This window comes from Dipodomys merriami, unplaced genomic scaffold (genome assembly GCF_024711535.1).
Source record: "Dipodomys merriami isolate MVZ:Mamm:240054 unplaced genomic scaffold, mDipMer1.0.p SCAF_33, whole genome shotgun sequence".
Lineage (NCBI taxonomy): Eukaryota > Metazoa > Chordata > Mammalia > Rodentia > Heteromyidae > Dipodomys > Dipodomys merriami.
The window spans coordinates 11,422,152-11,439,554 of record NW_027204826.1 but is presented as its reverse complement, the minus strand read 5'-3'; the positions used below and the strand labels follow the sequence as shown (position 1 = coordinate 11,439,554).

The 17,403-nt window shown below is 45.5% G+C and overlaps 1 protein-coding gene across 4 annotated transcripts in view; it reads right to left on the bottom strand.

Moving 5' to 3' along the window:
- The window catches only part of Ttc23 (tetratricopeptide repeat domain 23), a 47,760-nt gene that overhangs the window by 10,350 nt on the left and 20,007 nt on the right, over positions 1–17,403 (bottom strand). For 3 of the 4 annotated variants that reach the window (XM_070043163.1, XM_070043162.1, XM_070043164.1), the window contains exons 7-10: positions 12,326–12,431; positions 8,393–8,520; positions 5,518–5,667; positions 1,296–1,379 (exon numbers count right to left, since the gene is read on the bottom strand). In XM_070043163.1, coding sequence (XP_069899264.1) covers positions 1,296–1,379; positions 5,518–5,667; positions 8,393–8,520; positions 12,326–12,431 — 468 coding nt within the window. The remainder of the gene's footprint in view (positions 1–1,295; positions 1,380–5,517; positions 5,668–8,392; positions 8,521–12,325; positions 12,432–17,403) is intronic. The other variant, XM_070043165.1, reaches the window with a different exon arrangement.

Genomic DNA, 17,403 nt, shown 5'->3' with positions numbered 1-17,403 from the left:
ACTGATTTGAAAACCAGGGGTGCAGCTACTAGGATAAAAACAAGAGAAACATACTCAGCCAATTGCTTTATGGGCCTAGCACGCTTTGGCTGCTCTACTCAGCTAGCCAATCACTTTAGAAAGCTGCTGACTGCACAAAGCCCATGCTAAATATGGCCATTGATAAACACCCTAGTCAAACAGCAGATATGAAAGGCAGGTCTGATATCCTCGTCAGTGGCTTGGCGTTCTGGGGGCAGATGGGTACACATAGGAAAAAAACAAAACAAAAAACAGAACTTGCCCCTCCCATAGACTGCACAGCCTATAGACATACGAGTTGCAGACTTCACTCTCCATGCTGGCTAAAGGCCAGATGGTTTTAAAATGTCAGAGCCATTGTTTTAGGACTGGTGGTTAACGAGGCCAAACTAAAGGGAGAAAATAAAACAACCTGCAGCTGTAGTAATTAGGGGATATAAACTGAGAGTTTCTTGAAGCAAAGCTGGGTGTCAGCTCCTTGCGTGATGGTGAGGGCCAGAGCTACCCCAGAAGCTGGTAAGGCTCTCAATCTCCACCTCAGAGGTGATTCAGGTGACCCCCATGTGGGAGCACCAAGACCCACACTTGGCCAAACACTAGCACAAGGGGAAGTAGCTGGTCTTTGCCTAGAGTACCTGCCCAGAGACAATCAGCTTAACTTCTGGGAGCCTCACGCCCCTTCTCTGTAGACCAAGTGTGACCTACAGGGCAACCGGGAGGATGTGGGAATGGCAGACAGGTGCCTGGACAACAGCAAGCTGGCCCTGAGCCTGTGGTGGGGTTGCGTGCAAGGTACCAGCCTGGTCCCAGTAGGAGCCAGCAGGGGCCCTGTGTAGCTCAGGTTTCTCTGCACATCTGTGGCATCAGAGACCTGCCCTCAGAGCTTTGCCAGCTGCTGCCCCTTACAGTTGTCGCCCAACTGCTTGTAGTTCCTTCAGTGTATTTTGAGCTCCTGTTCTGGTGCCTCCTTCTTCCACCACCTTTCCCACCTGGGGATTTCTTAAGTCTTCCTGATTAAATTGCCTTTGCAGGAACCCATAACCCCTTCCCTCCCTTAGATCCCAATAGTGTTTGGGAGGTTTGTATCTTTACAATGCTCACCCATCTGGAGCATTCTTAATGGAGAGCTGAGTTCATTGTTCATGTGCTAAAACCAAGGAGAGATTCTAGGGATGCTGTCCCTGCCTTCTCACTAGGGAGCCATGTTCCTTGGGCCCCGCCCTCTCCCCCTGGCCACCCAGCTACCTTGGAAATGCCCTGTTCTCACAGCCTACCACTCTTGTGGCCTCGATTACTGGTCCAGGGGTGGGCACTGGATTCCAGCCGGGCCTGGCAATCTTTCCCTGAGGTCTTTCAAGCTGAAACAAAGAAAAGACACAGGGATAGGGGTAAACCTCATGGGTATGTCAGCCATGATCTCCATCTTGGGATAAGACAGTGTGGCATGATGGAGGAGGAGGAGGAGGAGGAGGAGGAGGAGGAGGAGGAGGAGGAGGAGGAGGAGGAGAAGGAGGAGGAGGAGGTGGTGGTGATGGTGTGGTGTGGTGTGGTGTAGTGTGGTGTGGAGAGAGGCAGGGAGGAAACCTGGGCAGAGTGCCCTCCTTGCATTAGAGCCTGGCCCTGTAGCTCTTCCTGATGCTGGGCCACATCCTTGCCTATGGGCATCTGGCTGTTCTGCCTTCTTTGGAAACCATAGATAATCAAGGTCCCTGCATACCTGAGCTAGTTCCAGTTGTGTCCTGTCAGTGGTAACACAAAGGTTCCCACTGTATTGATCTTGGCATCTTCTCCATAGTGCCAGTGGTTGCTAAGCTTGTTTTAAGCTTAGGAATTCCTTGTCCTAAAACACAAAGCTCACTTGGAAAGTCACAAAGTGAGAGAGAGAGAGAGAGGAGGGGGGAGAGAGAAAGAGAGGGAGAGAGCGCATGAGCACGAGCTGGGAGTATGGTATAGAGTGTAGACAGCCTGGTCATACCCCTTTAGTGATGGGATGAAGGCCAAGGCTCTTGCTGAAGTTCACAGCCTGTTTCCACCCCATGGAGTGTGGAGATGCCCAACTATGAGGATCGTCACGGGGTTTAAATGTGTCAATGTCCACGAATCTCTCAACAAACTGCAAGTGCTGGTTGTTAGCACATGGGGTGCAGGCTGGGGAGACACAGCAACTGCCACCCTCAGCTTCATTCTCACCACACCCTAGCATCTTGGAACCTGGGTTGGGACTAAGCTATTGGAAATCACCAGTTTAGCAAGTGTCATCCTAGCCTGATTAGAAACTAACAAAGACAAAACTATATTTGTCTTCATCCTCAGTTTCCTGCCAATCTAGCTAGCACAGGAACTGGTCCATAAAAAGTGCCCAATAACTATTGATTAAATAATAGTGTCAACTCATTAAAAATTAGTACCACACTTGTTACCAAAACTGGCAGCTTTTGAAACAGAATCAGAAAAGTCATAGAAGAGGAAATGGGTTATCCTACAAGACAATCCACTTAGAACTGAGTCTTTGGGTTTGGCTAGTTATGCTACTCAGACCCAGGGCTTCCTCATTCTAAGACTAATTAACGTAATGAAAATACAATATGACAAAACTTAAGAGGAACAAGAAAATTCATAAACACTTTTAGATAAATAAGAATGAAAATAAACTAAATTCCTAATTATAAACATAAGAAAAAATTCAACAAAGAAAAACAAAATAAGACACAAGGACAGATATAATAAATTGACAAAACAGACAAACCACTAAGTAGCTCAGTCAAGGAAAGAAGGAGAAAATCCAATTATAAAAACCAAAAGATAACAATTGACTAATAACTATTAAAAAGTAGAATTTGAGATTTATGACAGTGCTTTGCAAACTTTTATACAAATATGAAAATGTAAATGAAATGGACATGTATTTAGAAAAATATAATTTACCAGAATGATCCCATTAGAGACAGAAAGCTTCAATGGACCACTTTCTATAGAAAAATAAGCAGAGATAAATTTAAAAGAGCCAGGCACTGGTGATTCATGCCTGTAATCTTAGCTACTCAGAAAGCAGAGATCTGAGGATCACAGTTCAAAGTCAGCCCAGGAAAGTCCATGAGACTCTTATGTCCAATTACCCACCAGAAGTAGTGCTGTGGCTCCAAATGGTAGGGCACTAGCCTTGAACAAAAGAGCTCAGAGCACAGGCCCTGCTTAAATTAAAGGAATTTCCCTACAACAAAAGCAGCAGGTTTAAAGGGTTTCACAAAAGGTGTAATCCTTCAAACATCAGGTAGTTTTAATGCTACATAAACTCCAACTGATTATCCTGAAACAAATACAACTTTGATATTAATTATCACATATAAATATTGATTCGGAAATCCTAAAACAAATGTTAACAAATAGATTAAACATCTGGTATGATTTAAATCTGAACCTAATAAAGCATGGTTTAGAATGTTAGTTCCCAATGCAACAGTGTTGGGAAATGAGGCCTAATGAGAAGTATCAGGCCATAAAGGCTCTGCCCTCCTCAATGAAAGTGATTCATTGTCATAGGAGGGGCCTGAGTTCAGATCCATTTTTCTTTCCTTTCCCCTTCCCCCCATCCCACTTCATCTTTCTGCTGTAACAGGAACCCACCAGATGCTAGCCCCTTCATTTTTGGGCTTTTCAGCCTTCAGCATAATGATAAATAAATTTCTAGTCTTCATAAATTACTTAGTCACTGGTATTTTGTTATAGCAGCACATAATCAATTAAGACATTATCATGCTAGGAAAATAACCCAGCATGACAGAAGATTCGCTCCTGGAATGCAAGGTTGGTTCAATGCTAAAATAAAACATACCATATTAAATGAACCTAAGACTCATACATCTGTTTACCTCTGCTGATGCTGAAGAAACCTTTAATAAAATCCAATGTTTATTTCTAATTTTCAAAACACTCATGAAACTAGAAATTGCGGATCCATCCCTAACATAATATCTTAGCTATGAAGTCAACATCTGTTAGACAATATCTAATATCTGTTAGAGACAATTGCTCTACAATCAGAAGCAAGACAAGGATTATTACTCATGATCGCATTGGAGGCATGAGCCAAAAAGAAAAGGGTGGTGCATAGAATTTGAAAACATGAGGTAAAATTACATGGATTTGAAGATGGCACAATAACACAAACTGAATATTGGAGAGCAATAATGATTAAATTAACACAAGTAACAAAAGAACTAAGGAAGCTAGCTGGATATGAAATGAACATAGAGAAACCCATATTCCTTTTTGTATGCACAAGTAAAAGAAAAGTCGTAATAATGAATGAAGTTCCACTTACAACAGTAGTGATGAAAATGCACAGACATACACTTAATAAGAAGTGTATATGTAGAGCTGGGTGCTGGTGGTTCATGCCTGTAATCCTAGCTACTTAGGAGGCTGAGATCTAAGGAATGCAGTTTGAAGCCAGCCTGGGCAACAAACTCTGTGAGACATATATCTCCACTAAACTACCAAAAAAATAAAGCTGGAAGTAGATCTGTGGCTCAAGTGGTAGAGTGCTGGTCTTGAGCAAAAGGAGCTAAGGCTACTGCGCAAATCCTGAGTTCAAGCATTAGGACTGGCACAAAAGGAGAACAGGAAGAAGAAGGAGGAGGAGGAGGATGGAGGAGCAGGAGGAAGAGGAAGAAGAAGGTGGAAGAGGGGGAGGAGGAGGAAGAAGAAGAAATATATATAGCCTATAGGACAATCAGTTTCAAATGTGCCTGAAAGATACAAAAGTAGATTTATGAAAAGGGAAAGTCAGCCTTTGTTCTTGAGTAGGGATGTGGCGTCTCCCAAAACTAATTTATAAATGACTGAGTAAAATACCAGGAAACTTTTATTGAGCTATCAAAGCCAGGAGGGCTAGTCTTACCTCATTAAACCATTTTTATAAAATTTCTACAGTTAGAAAATGTGAGACACTGTCACCTAATAAACAAAGACAAGGATAATGGAATGGAGATCCACAAATTATTTACAAACAGATGGAAATTTACTATATGGTGAAGGTGTTATCTTTAATCACTGGCATCTAAATGGGCTCTTAATTAATGCAATGGTGTTGGACACTGGGTAGGCCTTTTGGCAAAAAGATAGCATTAGATCCTTTCCTCATACTCCCTTCACAAAATAAACACCAATTTTAAAGGAAAAGAACAAAAGAAAACATAAAAGCATTCTTCTCCATGCTGGCTATACAGTAGAAACGGAGGCTTGATACTCTATACCACGTCAAAGCTAAAATTAAATGCGTGGCCAAAAAACAAGTGATAATTAATTTTTAAAATGTATGTGTCTAAGAGAAAAAAGTCCTTTACCCTGGAAGCATTAGCTTAGATTGACTGCAAAAGGGATATTACCTCACTTAAACAAGGCACTCTGAAGTTTCATAGAAAAGGAGCATGGTTGAGAGACCCTGTCTGAGAGGGCAGGGGCTCCGCCCTGGGTCAATGTTGGCTCCCCGTTTACCTTCTTCAGCTTCTTGTGGGCTCCACTGGGGTTTCCCTGTGCCAGGTCTGCTCTGCCCAGAAGCCGGTATGTCTCTGCCACCTTGGGACTGAAATCACCAAACGCTCCCACCTTGGCTTCCAGGGATTCTTTCTGGACCAAGGTTGCTCTCTGAGAAAGAGAAAAGAGGCTGATGGGTTAAAAAAAAAAAAAAAGCCCAAAGTTTAATTAAGATCAGTATCTTCTAAGGAAATCAGGTAAGTGATGTTCATTCTCACGTTTGGGGCCTGGCAGGTCTCGTGAGCTGGGGATACTCTCCTTCGGTTAAACAAGAGACAAGAAGCAATGTGTTTTGGAGAGAAGGTGTAAAGTATGAAAAGAGAATGACGTTAAGGACCAAAAAAAAGAAAATCCCACCTTGGCTGTTGCAGAAATCCAATTCAGTTGGGCAGTAGGAACAAAAGCTAACATGTTTTGGCCAGGCATGATGGCTCACATTCATAACCCTAGCTACTCAGGAGATGCAGAATCAGGAGGATTAAAAAGGTAAAAAAGTTAGCAAGACTTCATCTCAATTAGTAAACAGGGTATGGTAGTTCATATCTGCAGTGCCAGCAACATGAAAGGCCATAGGTAGGAAGATTGCAGTCTAGGCAAGCCCTGCCAAACAAACAAAAACAAAGCAACAGCAAAAACAACAACAGCCCAACAACTTTACCTGAAAAACAAGTAAAGCAAAAACCACCACAAAAACAGGAATGGGGCACTACTCAAAATGGTAAGAACACCTGCCTAGTGAGCATGAGGTCTGCTGTTCAAACCTCAGTTCCTGGGGGTGGGGGGGAGTGTATGTGAAGTTCATGTATCAGATAGGTTCTATTGAATGTGTGTAATCACATTCAATTAGTCTTTAGATGAGCACAGTTTTAATCCTGGCGGGATAGAGGAGGAAACAGAGGCAGGGTGCGGGAGGAGGTAGACAGCGCGGGTCACTGTGGGGTGAGGGTCTGTTTACCCAGTCATTGTAACACCTTGCAGGTCCACATTGCTGTCTTTCTCTCTCTGTGCAGGCTGATGTTCTTACATAGCAAAGAATAAACAGAAACAGAAACAACCTTCTATGCTCCGGGATTTTCTCTTCTCACAGAAAGTAGTGTAGGAAACCAAAAGTAAACATTCTGACATGATGTGACATTTTGTTTGGTTTTTAACCAGCTTATTTATACCAACTTGGAATTTCAATATGAGTTGGTCAGAAAACAGTATTTCCTGTAGTATTGATTTCTTCAGTCACTGGGAGACCCTGGGGGAGCCCTGTTAAAGCATGTCCATTTCCTACATGTTCTGAAATCCTTCCAGAGTTTTCCACATAAAAGCGCAATTCAAGTTGCATAATGTGAAGGCTGATTTCCAACAGCCAAATAAAGCCAGACAGCACAACCCTAAGGGTGGCCCACAGACAGGGAGTGCTGGGATGGGCTTTGCTAGCAAGACTTAGGGGCAAGAGCTGCATATTGGGGGGTGGAGGAGGGGACAGAGGCAGGGTGGATCAGAGAAAATGAGGCCTGGGAAACAGCAGACAAATAACTGTATTAATGAATAGCTGCATCAAAAGCACACAAGTACTATTTTCTTTAGGCCTTATACTCCCTCAGAAGCTTAAGCTGCAGTGTTTAGTAAGAAAAGAGAAAGAGAGAGAGAGAGAGAGAGAGAGAGAGAGAGAGAGAGAGAGAGAGAGAGAGAGAGAGAGAGAGAGAGAGAAAGAGAGAGAAAGAGAAAGAAAGAGAGAAAGAAAAGAAAGAAAGAAAGAAAGAAAGAAAGAAAGAAAGAAAGAAAGAAAAGAAGAAAGGAAGGAAGGAAAGAAGGAAGGAAGGAAGGAAAGAAGGAAGGAAGGAAGGAAAGAAGGAAGGAAGGGCTTGTTCTTTGAGATAAGGTCTCATTAACTTGTTTTGATCCCAGCTGGCCTGGAGCTGCAATCCTCCCATCCACCTCTGCCTCCTGCACAGCTGGGCAGATGTGCTTTATGATTAGGCAAGGTCAACCCTGGAAGAAGCCACTAAGAGACAGGAACTGCTAAAGTAGCCCAGGTGAGAGAGGATGTCTGATGGGAGGGGAGATGGATTCTGGATAAACTTTAGAGGGGAAAAAATGACTGAGGAGCCTCTTCTGACCTGAGTCCTCACAAGACTTCCAGACATTGGACTTGGGCTGGGAACAAAAGACCTCTACAAGGCCCCTCTCTCCTATTGTGACTGTGGTTCTTCTTCGGCCTGAGGACCATAGATACACTAAAAGCCTGTACACTAACAGGAGTGAGGGGGTAAAGGGTGAAGAATGAGCTCTGGGGAGGAGGTCGGCAGACAGCAAAGGAAAACTCTTGTCATGTCCAAGATTTGCCATACTAGACTGAAAGAGTAGCCGTTGAACTACACTTTGAAGCATGCCGGCAGCCAATGGACTTTGTAGGGAACAAGTTCCCAAGGGTTTAATTGCCAATGACCATGAACCCTACCATGTCAGGCAGGCCTGTCTAGATCACTGAAAGACAGTGAGTGGCGCTGTACTGTGTCGCTTTCATTAGCTATGCAAATTCCACTGATTACTCAAAAGGAGCCGAGAGAATGAGAAAACTCACTGCCACGCTCTTATTCCAGCCCCAAACCACAGGCTTAGAGAAACAAGCTTCGGTGCACTAGCTTCTCGAGGTTTCCAGATACAACATCTACATTCTTATCTAGGGCATCTAGGAATGGTTTATCTGTGTCCCTAGAGGCCAAGACATGTCCTGTGGATAGAGTGTGCATAATGGATGCTTGCAGCGTGAAGAGGTAGCCCTTTGGGTATCTGCTGGGCTAACTTGTGAATAAACCAGGCAGTTGTGATCGAAATCATTTACCTCTTCTTGTCCAATACTTTGTAGAAAATGGCAAAATTCATCTTGAATGGAAAGGAACTTGGCTCTCCCTTTCCCTTCGCAGTCCTTAAGATGACCCATACTCTCTTGAAAATACTTCTCAGCCACCTCTGTAGAAAAGCATCAAAACAATTTTGAAAACTGCTCACAGACTTGAAAGGGAAATGGAATAAATAGGCTTCTTAGCAGCGATAAACCATTTGAAAATAATAAGTACTGCACAAGAGGAAAACAGTTAAAGAGACTGCCTTTCGTCCATTAATCCACCTGTTTTATCAGAAAAGATTTATGTCTCAGAATGATACAGCAAACTACTTCTTTTAACTTTCAGCCACTGTAGCTTTCCTGCTGATGTAGAAAGCAAAGTCAATGCAAAAAGGAAAAAGTAGGAAGTGGCTCAGTGTTAGAGCATTAGCTTTGAGCCAAAGAGCTCAGGGATAGTGCCCAGGCTCTGAGTTCAAGCCCCTTGACCCACAAAAAAAGAAAGAGAGAGAGAGGAGGGAGAGGGAGAGGGAGAGGGAGGAAAGAAGGGAAGAAGGAAGGAAGGAAGGAAGGAAGGAAGGAAGGAAGGAAGGAAGGAAGGAAAAGTACTCACCAAACTTTTTATAATGATCCATCCTAATTCTTCCTATAACCTCCATCCCTCCTCACTGACATTGGGACACTAGGAACCCTTTTTTCTATGTGTGGCAGCATTAGGGCTTGAACTCAGGACCTGGGTGCTATCTGTTAGCTTTTATTGTTCAAGTCTGGTGCTCTACTATCTGAGCTATACCTCCACTCCCAGCACCCAACCTGGTCATTTCCCTGCCTATAAATTCAAAATCAATTTTTTTATTTTATCAAGAATCCAGAACAGCTTCTTTATGGAAAGACCCCTACTTATTTCTCCCAACCTAGCCCCCAAGTTAACTCTGACAATCCACACAGGTCATCTTTAAGCCTTGTAAGGAGTCATTTTCCAATAAACAGGTGTGTTTTGTCAGTTGTGGGGCTTGAACTCAGGGCTGGGGCTCTGTCCCTGAGCTTTTTCCACTCAAGGCTATCATTCTACCATCTTAACCACCGCACCACTTCTGGTTTGCTGGTGGTTAATTGGAGATAAGAATCTCATGGATTTTCCTACCTGGGCTGGCTTCAAACCATGATTCTCAGATCTCCTGAGTAGCTAGGATTAGCATGAGCCACCTGCGCCCAGCTCAGTAGGGAAGTTTATTCTCCTGGGGGAGTAGGGGACCTGAGGTCCATCTTGGAATCAGCATTTCCGGAAGGACAGGAAGCCATAACCCTCCAGGACAGGAAACCACCTCCCACCATGTCTCTGCATCCTGTAGCTGGGTGTGGCGGTCACGAAGAGCTAGCAGTTTTGGTGTTCTTGTACACAGCCATCCCTAGCTTTAAAAAGCACTTCTAGAATCCTCTGCAACCTGACGCCCCAGAGGCCCGGGCAAAAGATGAAGTCATTTTCTAAAACATAGGAACATGACTTAGCTTGTAAATCTGAACCCTGGGGGCAGAGGTGTTCCAAGACCATGTATCTTCCCAACAGGGCGTTCAGGTTGCTTTTGAGTTCCAGTGGGGGTGGGAGGATGGGTGGATCCGTGGGTCGGGGAAGTTCACTGTCTCTGCAGACGGCTGTGTCTGGGATCTTCCCAGACAGACTGTGCACGGAGATGCCCATGCTAAAGAAAACAAAGCTTCCTACAAAGCATAGAGGAATGAAGGGCGCAGGACCACCCACAGGGGGTCTGAAGACTTTTCATTAAAATGAACTCTGCTCACTTTCCTGAGGTAGTGGGCAGAACAGGCCAGGGACAGCTTTCATTAAGAGAGAGGCCTCAGCTGCCAGGTGACAATGATCTTTTTGTGACAGAAGATCGTCTTTATACTAATAACGGCGAAGGCTTGAAGGCCTTAGGAAATTGAAAATGGAGTCTGGAATCCTGGCCCTGGCATTCACTCCCCCTCCCCCTCCACACAGCCTCAGAGGGGAAGGGGAGGAAGGCAGCGAGGTGGACGTCCAGGTGGGAAGGTCGCCCCCCCCTCCTCCCCAGGTACCATGTTGCCTGCCAGGAGCCTGCTGGATTGGGTACCTGTGCCAGGACACCCAGGTACCAAGGAGCCCTGGTGAGGGGGATGAGGGGTTAGGGCGAGGGTGTGGCCCACACAGGACCCGCTGACAAGACAGGTCACAGAGGAAGAGCTGAGACAGGATTGTGGAAGACAGAAGGAGATGCCAACTTTCCATACCTCCACTTTTCACACCGATCCATAACGTGGGGTGGGCACTGGGGAGAGCCATAGATCTGAGCACTGAGACTTACATGGCGGGGGGGCGGGAATGAAGTTGGTCAGGGACCCCTGCCCCCTACCCTCCAGCTCTACCTGCTCTCCCTGGACAGGGCAGAACTCCCCAGCCTGCTGGGGACCTGGCTGCCCGTGGGCCACTTCCAAACAAGGCCGCCTGCACTCAGCAAGGCTCTGCTGCCCCAGAGCCTTACACAGACCGTTTCATCTTAATATCCTTTAGGACAAGCATTATAAACACAAAGCCAAGGCCCTGGACACTTCGCAGGGTCAGGAGAGCTGCGAATACCAAGTTTGTGCTGCTCTGGGAGTCTGGCCAGGCTCAGGTTAGTGACATTCCAGGAGTCTGAGTGGAGAAGCTGGAGCGCTCACGGGCCTCCTGGGATCCGGAGACTTCTAGGGCAGTTTTGCCTGCAGGAAGAATGCAGGGGCGGCCCAGGACACCGGGGGTGCGCCCCAGCTCTGAGCCTCAGCACCCGCTTCGGCCCAGCAGTGCTCTGTGTGCATTAGGGCCTTGCCCACCTGTGCTGTTTTCATGAAAGTCCTCCCGCCCCAAAAGCAAATCTCAGCATCCTTGGGCTCAGCACAGAGAGGTAGGGGAAGGTAGCAACCCTTACCCCCTACTTCAGAGGGGAGCCATTCGTCTCTCAAGGCGCTGCCCAGCCTCTCAGAGGTAGGAGCTGGGGCAGATACTGGGGCTCATCGTGCTAGCCTGACTCCTGCTTCTTGAGCCACTTCCAGACACTGATTACTGGTACACTGATTTACTGCTTTTACTGTGAAAAGAACTATTTTATTGGCCATCTTAGCGTACACCCTTGGTCTTCTTTGTGAGCTGCCCTCGGCTTCTGAATGTTACAACCCTCCCAACCACGTCACTGGCATGTGTGTTTTCTGACAGCAGAGGCTTGTGGAATGTTCTGACCCTGGAGTGATGGAACACAGAACTCCCAAAGTTCTTCCTAGTACTCAGGGGTGAGGAGAAGAATCCACCAGGTGCTGATGGCTCACCCCTCTCCTCCCAGCTATTCAGGAGGCTACAATCTGAGGATGGTGGTTCAAAGCCAGCCCAGGCAGGAAAGTCCATGAGATTCTTGTTTCCAATGAACCACCGGAAAAACAGAAGTGGTGCTGTGGCTCAACGCGGTAGAGTGCTAGCCTTGAACAAAAGAGCGCCCAGGCCCTGAGTTCAATCCCTGTGACCACCAACACCATCACCAACAACAGCAACAAAAACAACCTGTGAGTCAGGAGTGGCAACTTTCTTTGGGAACCCTGGAGCCATGGCAGTTCACCCTGGTAAAGAAAAAAGAAAAATCTCTGCCCTGAGAAAGAGAGCAAGCTGGAGTCAGGGCCGTCCATCGCTCTACAACAATCTTTAAAAATAGTTGCCTTTGAAAGTGGAGCTCAGCCTGGGAGCCAGCTGGGGTTGGCAGGCGCTGGATGACCTGTGGAACTGAAGAGGAGTCAGAGGGTGGAACGCAAAGGACTCTGGGAGGCAGCAGAGCAGCACAGCCTCCGCTGGAAGGAGCAAAGGAGGCCGCCAAGGGCCTGACCCAGCCCATTCACCGTCCCCCACCCGGGAGGGGAAAAAGACTGGGTTCTTACCATGGTACTCAGGCTTCCCAGAAGCGACCGCAGCCCGGGCCACAAAGTGTGCAGATTCTGAGGCTTGCTCTTGGGAAGGTGTTTTACTCTGGATGATGACATGCGCCTGTCGCCGCAGAAAGAAGAAACTATTTGTTTACATGCTTGGCAGCCGCTGCCAGGAACCCATCGTCCTCTCAGTGATCTGCAGAGAGCCAAGGAACTGTCCGGAAATGGAAGAATTGATCGACGGGGGAAGTACAGCGGGCTCTGGTGGATGAGTGGATCTTAAAAGCATTGAGTGATGAGAGAATGCTGGACACCCAACCCACCTGGCTTGCTGGTGGCCGGACCTACTGCTAAGGACAACGTCTAAGGTCAGGATCATCTGAGTCAACCTGAGGACCTTGATGCTTCAAGAAGTAAAAAAGTAGTAGCGAGGCACAGTGGCTCACTCCTATAATCCCAGCCACTTGGGAAGCTGAGATCTAAGGCTCACAGTTGGAAGCCAGCCTGGGTAGATAAATCCAAGACTTAGCACCACCTTAACCACCCCAAAAAGCTGGAAGTGGAGGTGTGGCTCAAGTGGTAGAGCACCAGCCATGAGTGGAAGAAGTCAAGTGAGAGCAAAAGGCTCTGGGTTCAAGTCCGATTGCTGGCACATAAACAAAAATGGGACAATATTGTACAGAGAAAATGGGCAACCCAACACTGTCTATTGGCACAGAAAGGTCCTACACACAGGTGCAGGTAATCATACCTCACATCTACAGGCCCTTTGCCTGGCCAACGGAGCTGTCTTGGCATGGAAAACATATCAGTTATTGAAAGCTTTGCGGTCAGCTGAAGTTTTAGAGAGTTCATCTCACTCAGTGGCTGGCCATAGTGGCGCATGCCTGTCAGTCATCCCTAGCAATGGAGGAAGCACAGATGGGAGGATCACAACCCAAGCTGGCCAGGGCATGGAGAGAGTTCCTACCTAGAAAATAACGCGCAGGAAAAGGAACTGGAGGCCTGGCTCAAGCAGCAGAGCCCCTGGCTGGGAAGTGGGGGGCCCTGAGTTCAACCCTCAGTGCCATCAACCTCCCCCCTCCCTTTTCCTGATTTTATATTCAATTGTTTCTACACAATTTTAGAATTCTAAGAAAGTCAATAGGTACGTGTCTACCAAAATTATTTTCAAGTGAATACTTTTCACTTTGAGAATATATAAGTTGCTTTGTTTCTGTCTTGGAGACAGAAAGCAAGGTTTTCCAATAACCAGAAAAGCTCGTGATACAAAGGAAGTGTGTCCCGGAGGCTTGAGGCAAATCCGAATTTATCACAGAATTTCCGTGACCTCAGCATTTTCCTGTGTGAGACGCTAATATTGTAGAAGCAAACATTTATTATTCATTATCCACTTCAGAAATTCGATGCCTGATCTGGTTTATTATTTGATGTCCATGTAACTTTTAAAAACTGTTTGTCGGAGGGCAGGGTGGGGAGGGACATGTCTGAAATGTGCCGAATTAGCATCTCATTTATTCAGTAAAATTCCATTCCATTCAGCTTGTTCATTCATTCCTATTTGATTCAATATGTTTTCATTTTAAGTGTTTTCTACATGCAAGATACTGTCCGAACACTAGGAATTCACACACACACACACACACACACACACACACACACACACACACACACACACACAATCAAGAAACTCCATCAAAGTGTTATTTGAGAATGGTGGGAATGGGAAACCTTCTAAGTACCCATCAGCAGAAAAGAATATATGTGGATCACTCAGACAATGAATGAGCACTGTCTCTCTCTCTCTTTTCCTCTATATGTGTGTATGTGTACATATATACATATGTCCCACTATTCTGGTGGATGCTAGTGCTCACACTTGTAATCCTAGCTCCTCAGAAGGTTGACATCTGGGGATTATGTTTTGAAGGCAGGATACTCCTATCTCTAGTTGAACACCAAAAAGCTGGAAGTGGCTCAAGTGGTAGAGAGCCAGCCTTGAATGAAAAAGCTAAAGGACAACACCCAGGCCTTGAGTTCAAGCCCTAGGACTGGCATAAAAACAAAACCCCAAAACTTTCTGCCCATGGGGTAGACTGACTCGGAGGAGAGTTGAGAGCAATGGATACCAAATAATTTCTGAGAGCTTCAGAGCGACCCCGCAGAGGGGAGAGAGGAGAAGTGTGGGCCAGAGAGGCGGGGGGGGGGGGGGGAAGGGAGCCAGCGGGTAGAGTTCAAGTTTAAGTTCAAGTAGATGGAGTTTGGGTTCAAGTTCCTGCCTTTAGCCAACAGAAGCTCCAGCCCATGTGTCATGTGACGCGTGAGCTTGCTGGGTTTGTTTTACAACTGACTTGATGGGCTGCAGAGTGTTCCCTCCTGGCCATGCCACCATCACCAGCTTTGGGCTGATAACTCTTATGCAAGACAGGATCCTGTTACAGTCCAACGTGGGCACTTCCTTTTCTCTCCATCTGCCCAGTAGGAAGTGCTTTCCTGGGGGTGGGGGCAGCTGAGGGCCTTGGCTAGGAGAGAGGTAGAGCTGGGAATCCCTGAGGGATTAGATGACTGGGAAGTCACTTCGGGCAGAGGGCACCGTGGTCCTGGATGGGGCTTCATTTCTTTTAATAGAGCAAAGTCCGCGGTGACAACTTCTCCAGATGTCAATTCTAGCTGGGCAGAGAAAGCCATGTTCTTTATAAGGCCTACCATCAAAACACATGCGTCAGGGACTTCTATTTCTTTTTTCCTCTTGTCACGGCACGTATGAGTTTTCTTAAAGCTGAGCTGGATTTTAAAATGCATATACTTTAAAAAAATTATCTTTTGATGGGAAAGAAGAAACACTGGAATTGTATGTTTTACCCTCTTGTCCCCTGTTCCTGGTCTGATTCCTTAGAGCTAATTGGGATGAGCAGTTCAGTCTCTGTCTCTGGTTATGTGAGACTCTTTCTGTTATCCCTATCTTTTGTCTCCATCACCCTTTCCCCGTCGCTATCTTTGTGTCTGTTTATCACTCTGTATCTGTTTCTCTCTGTCTCTGTCTCTCTGTCTCTAACACACACACACACACACACACACACACACACACACACACACACACACACACACACACACACACACACACACACACACACACACACACACACAGGCCCTATCTCCTTCTCAGCTCTATTTTGCATGACCTGCTCTGGCCTCCAGGACAATGGGTGCACAGTTATGTTGCATTTCTTTAGTAATGATGGAGGTTGAGGATTGTTCTACATGGTTATTAGATATTCCTTTCCTCTCCTCTCCTGTACAGTGTTTGTTCTTGTCTCTAGGGTAACTTATTAGTGGATTTTCTTTTCTGTCTAGCTTTGAAAGGACTCTTTCTAGATTTCCCTCATGTTTGGTGTTGCAGAACAGTCTTTCATTCTCACGCTCACTGATCTACTTCTTTCTCCTCTTCATCCTGTCTTCTGCTCTAACTTCCTCTGTACAGTGAGGACTAGGTGACTTGTGGCTCATTTTCCTCTGTTTGTTTTTTTTTTTTTAAGTCTTGATGGTGTGTGTGTGTCTAAAGGCTAGCATTCCAGGTTTTGTTGTTATTGTTGTTGTTGGTGGTGGTGGTGGTTTATTGGAATAAGAGTTCATAGACTTTCCTGCTTCCAACCATGATCCTCAGATCTTGGCCTACTGAAAAGCCAGAATTACAGGTATGAGCCACTGGTGCTGGGCTTGATTTTCTTTTTTAAAGAAAAATCATTTTTATAAAAAGTAGTTGGTATTTTTTAAAAGTCTTCTTTATCTGTGACACCTAGATTTATGTCCTTCTTAGAAAAACTGTATAATGAATAAAATCATAGTTGCAGCTTTTAAAATTTTAAACAAAAGGGACTGGTGTTTTTTGTTTTTTGTTTTTTTACAATTAAAATAGCATAAGTCTGGTTGTTCACGGAGAGGAATTACATGTTGTAGAAAATGCACTGCCAGTCAGAAGCACTACTATTTGCCAAGAGCCACAAGTGAGCACCAAGCATGTGCTGACCGAGGCCAGCAACGTGCCCAGAGCTGGGACCCAAATTTAGCTTTGCTGACCCTAGAGTCCTAGGCAGAGAAACTGATCAATTGAATGATTCTGTGACACTTTGCAAATGAAAATTTCCTAAGTGAGGGCGCTACTGAGAGACAGAGCTGCCTTAAAAAAATTTTAAAGAGAGACATACACTTTAGGTGTCTGGATGTTAGAACAGCAATCCAAGCTAGTTCTGAGTTAATTTATACCCCTTAGAAACACACACCCTAAACACAGCCTCACTCACACAAATGAGATCTTGTGATTTTTTTTTTCTTTTGGATGGGAGAATAAGGCCTTATTGCCAAAGTCTGCCACGGAGAAGTTGCAGGAACAATGCCATTTGCTGAGCGTTCTTGCGGTCCCCTGCTGCAGAGGAATGGATGGCTGGTTGGCTGGGCTGATGATGGCTCTTTCATTACATCCTGGGCCGGTGGCCTTCCTCCTGCAGTGGCCCTGCGGGACTTGGTTTCCTTTTCTCCATTTTAATGGGTTAGCTTCTGAAGTACTGTGGAACTTTTTACATGTTATGGGAAATGAAAGGTCTTTTTCTCTCTGGGGGTTTCTCTCACTCTAAAGGAATGAAGAATGAGAAAGAACCGGGAGCACAACAAAACCTTTGTGTGTGTGCTAAATAAATGGCTTTTAGACATGGGCTCCTTTGGAGAGCTGTGGCCGCTCTGTACCTCTCTGCATCCTAGGTGAGTCAATCTCCTCAAAAAGATAATCATAAGGGGAAAGCATTGATAAATGTTTAATCACCATTGTTAACAAAAGCAGTTTACACTGGCAGTGGGCTTTGTAGTTCACAAAGCACTTACCATTTTGAAGCTTTGAGAAGTTCTGATAAGTGCCTAGAGTGTAATTTTTTTTTTCTTCTTTTTTTTGGAGGGGGCACTAAATGACTTGCCTGGAATCAAACGAAGGGCTGACTTCTAATCCAATGTTGTTTTTCACATTGTTAATCCATCTCCTTAATAATGGTCTGCAACTATTTGTTTCAAACACTCTCTAGTCTTTATTAACTTCATGAATA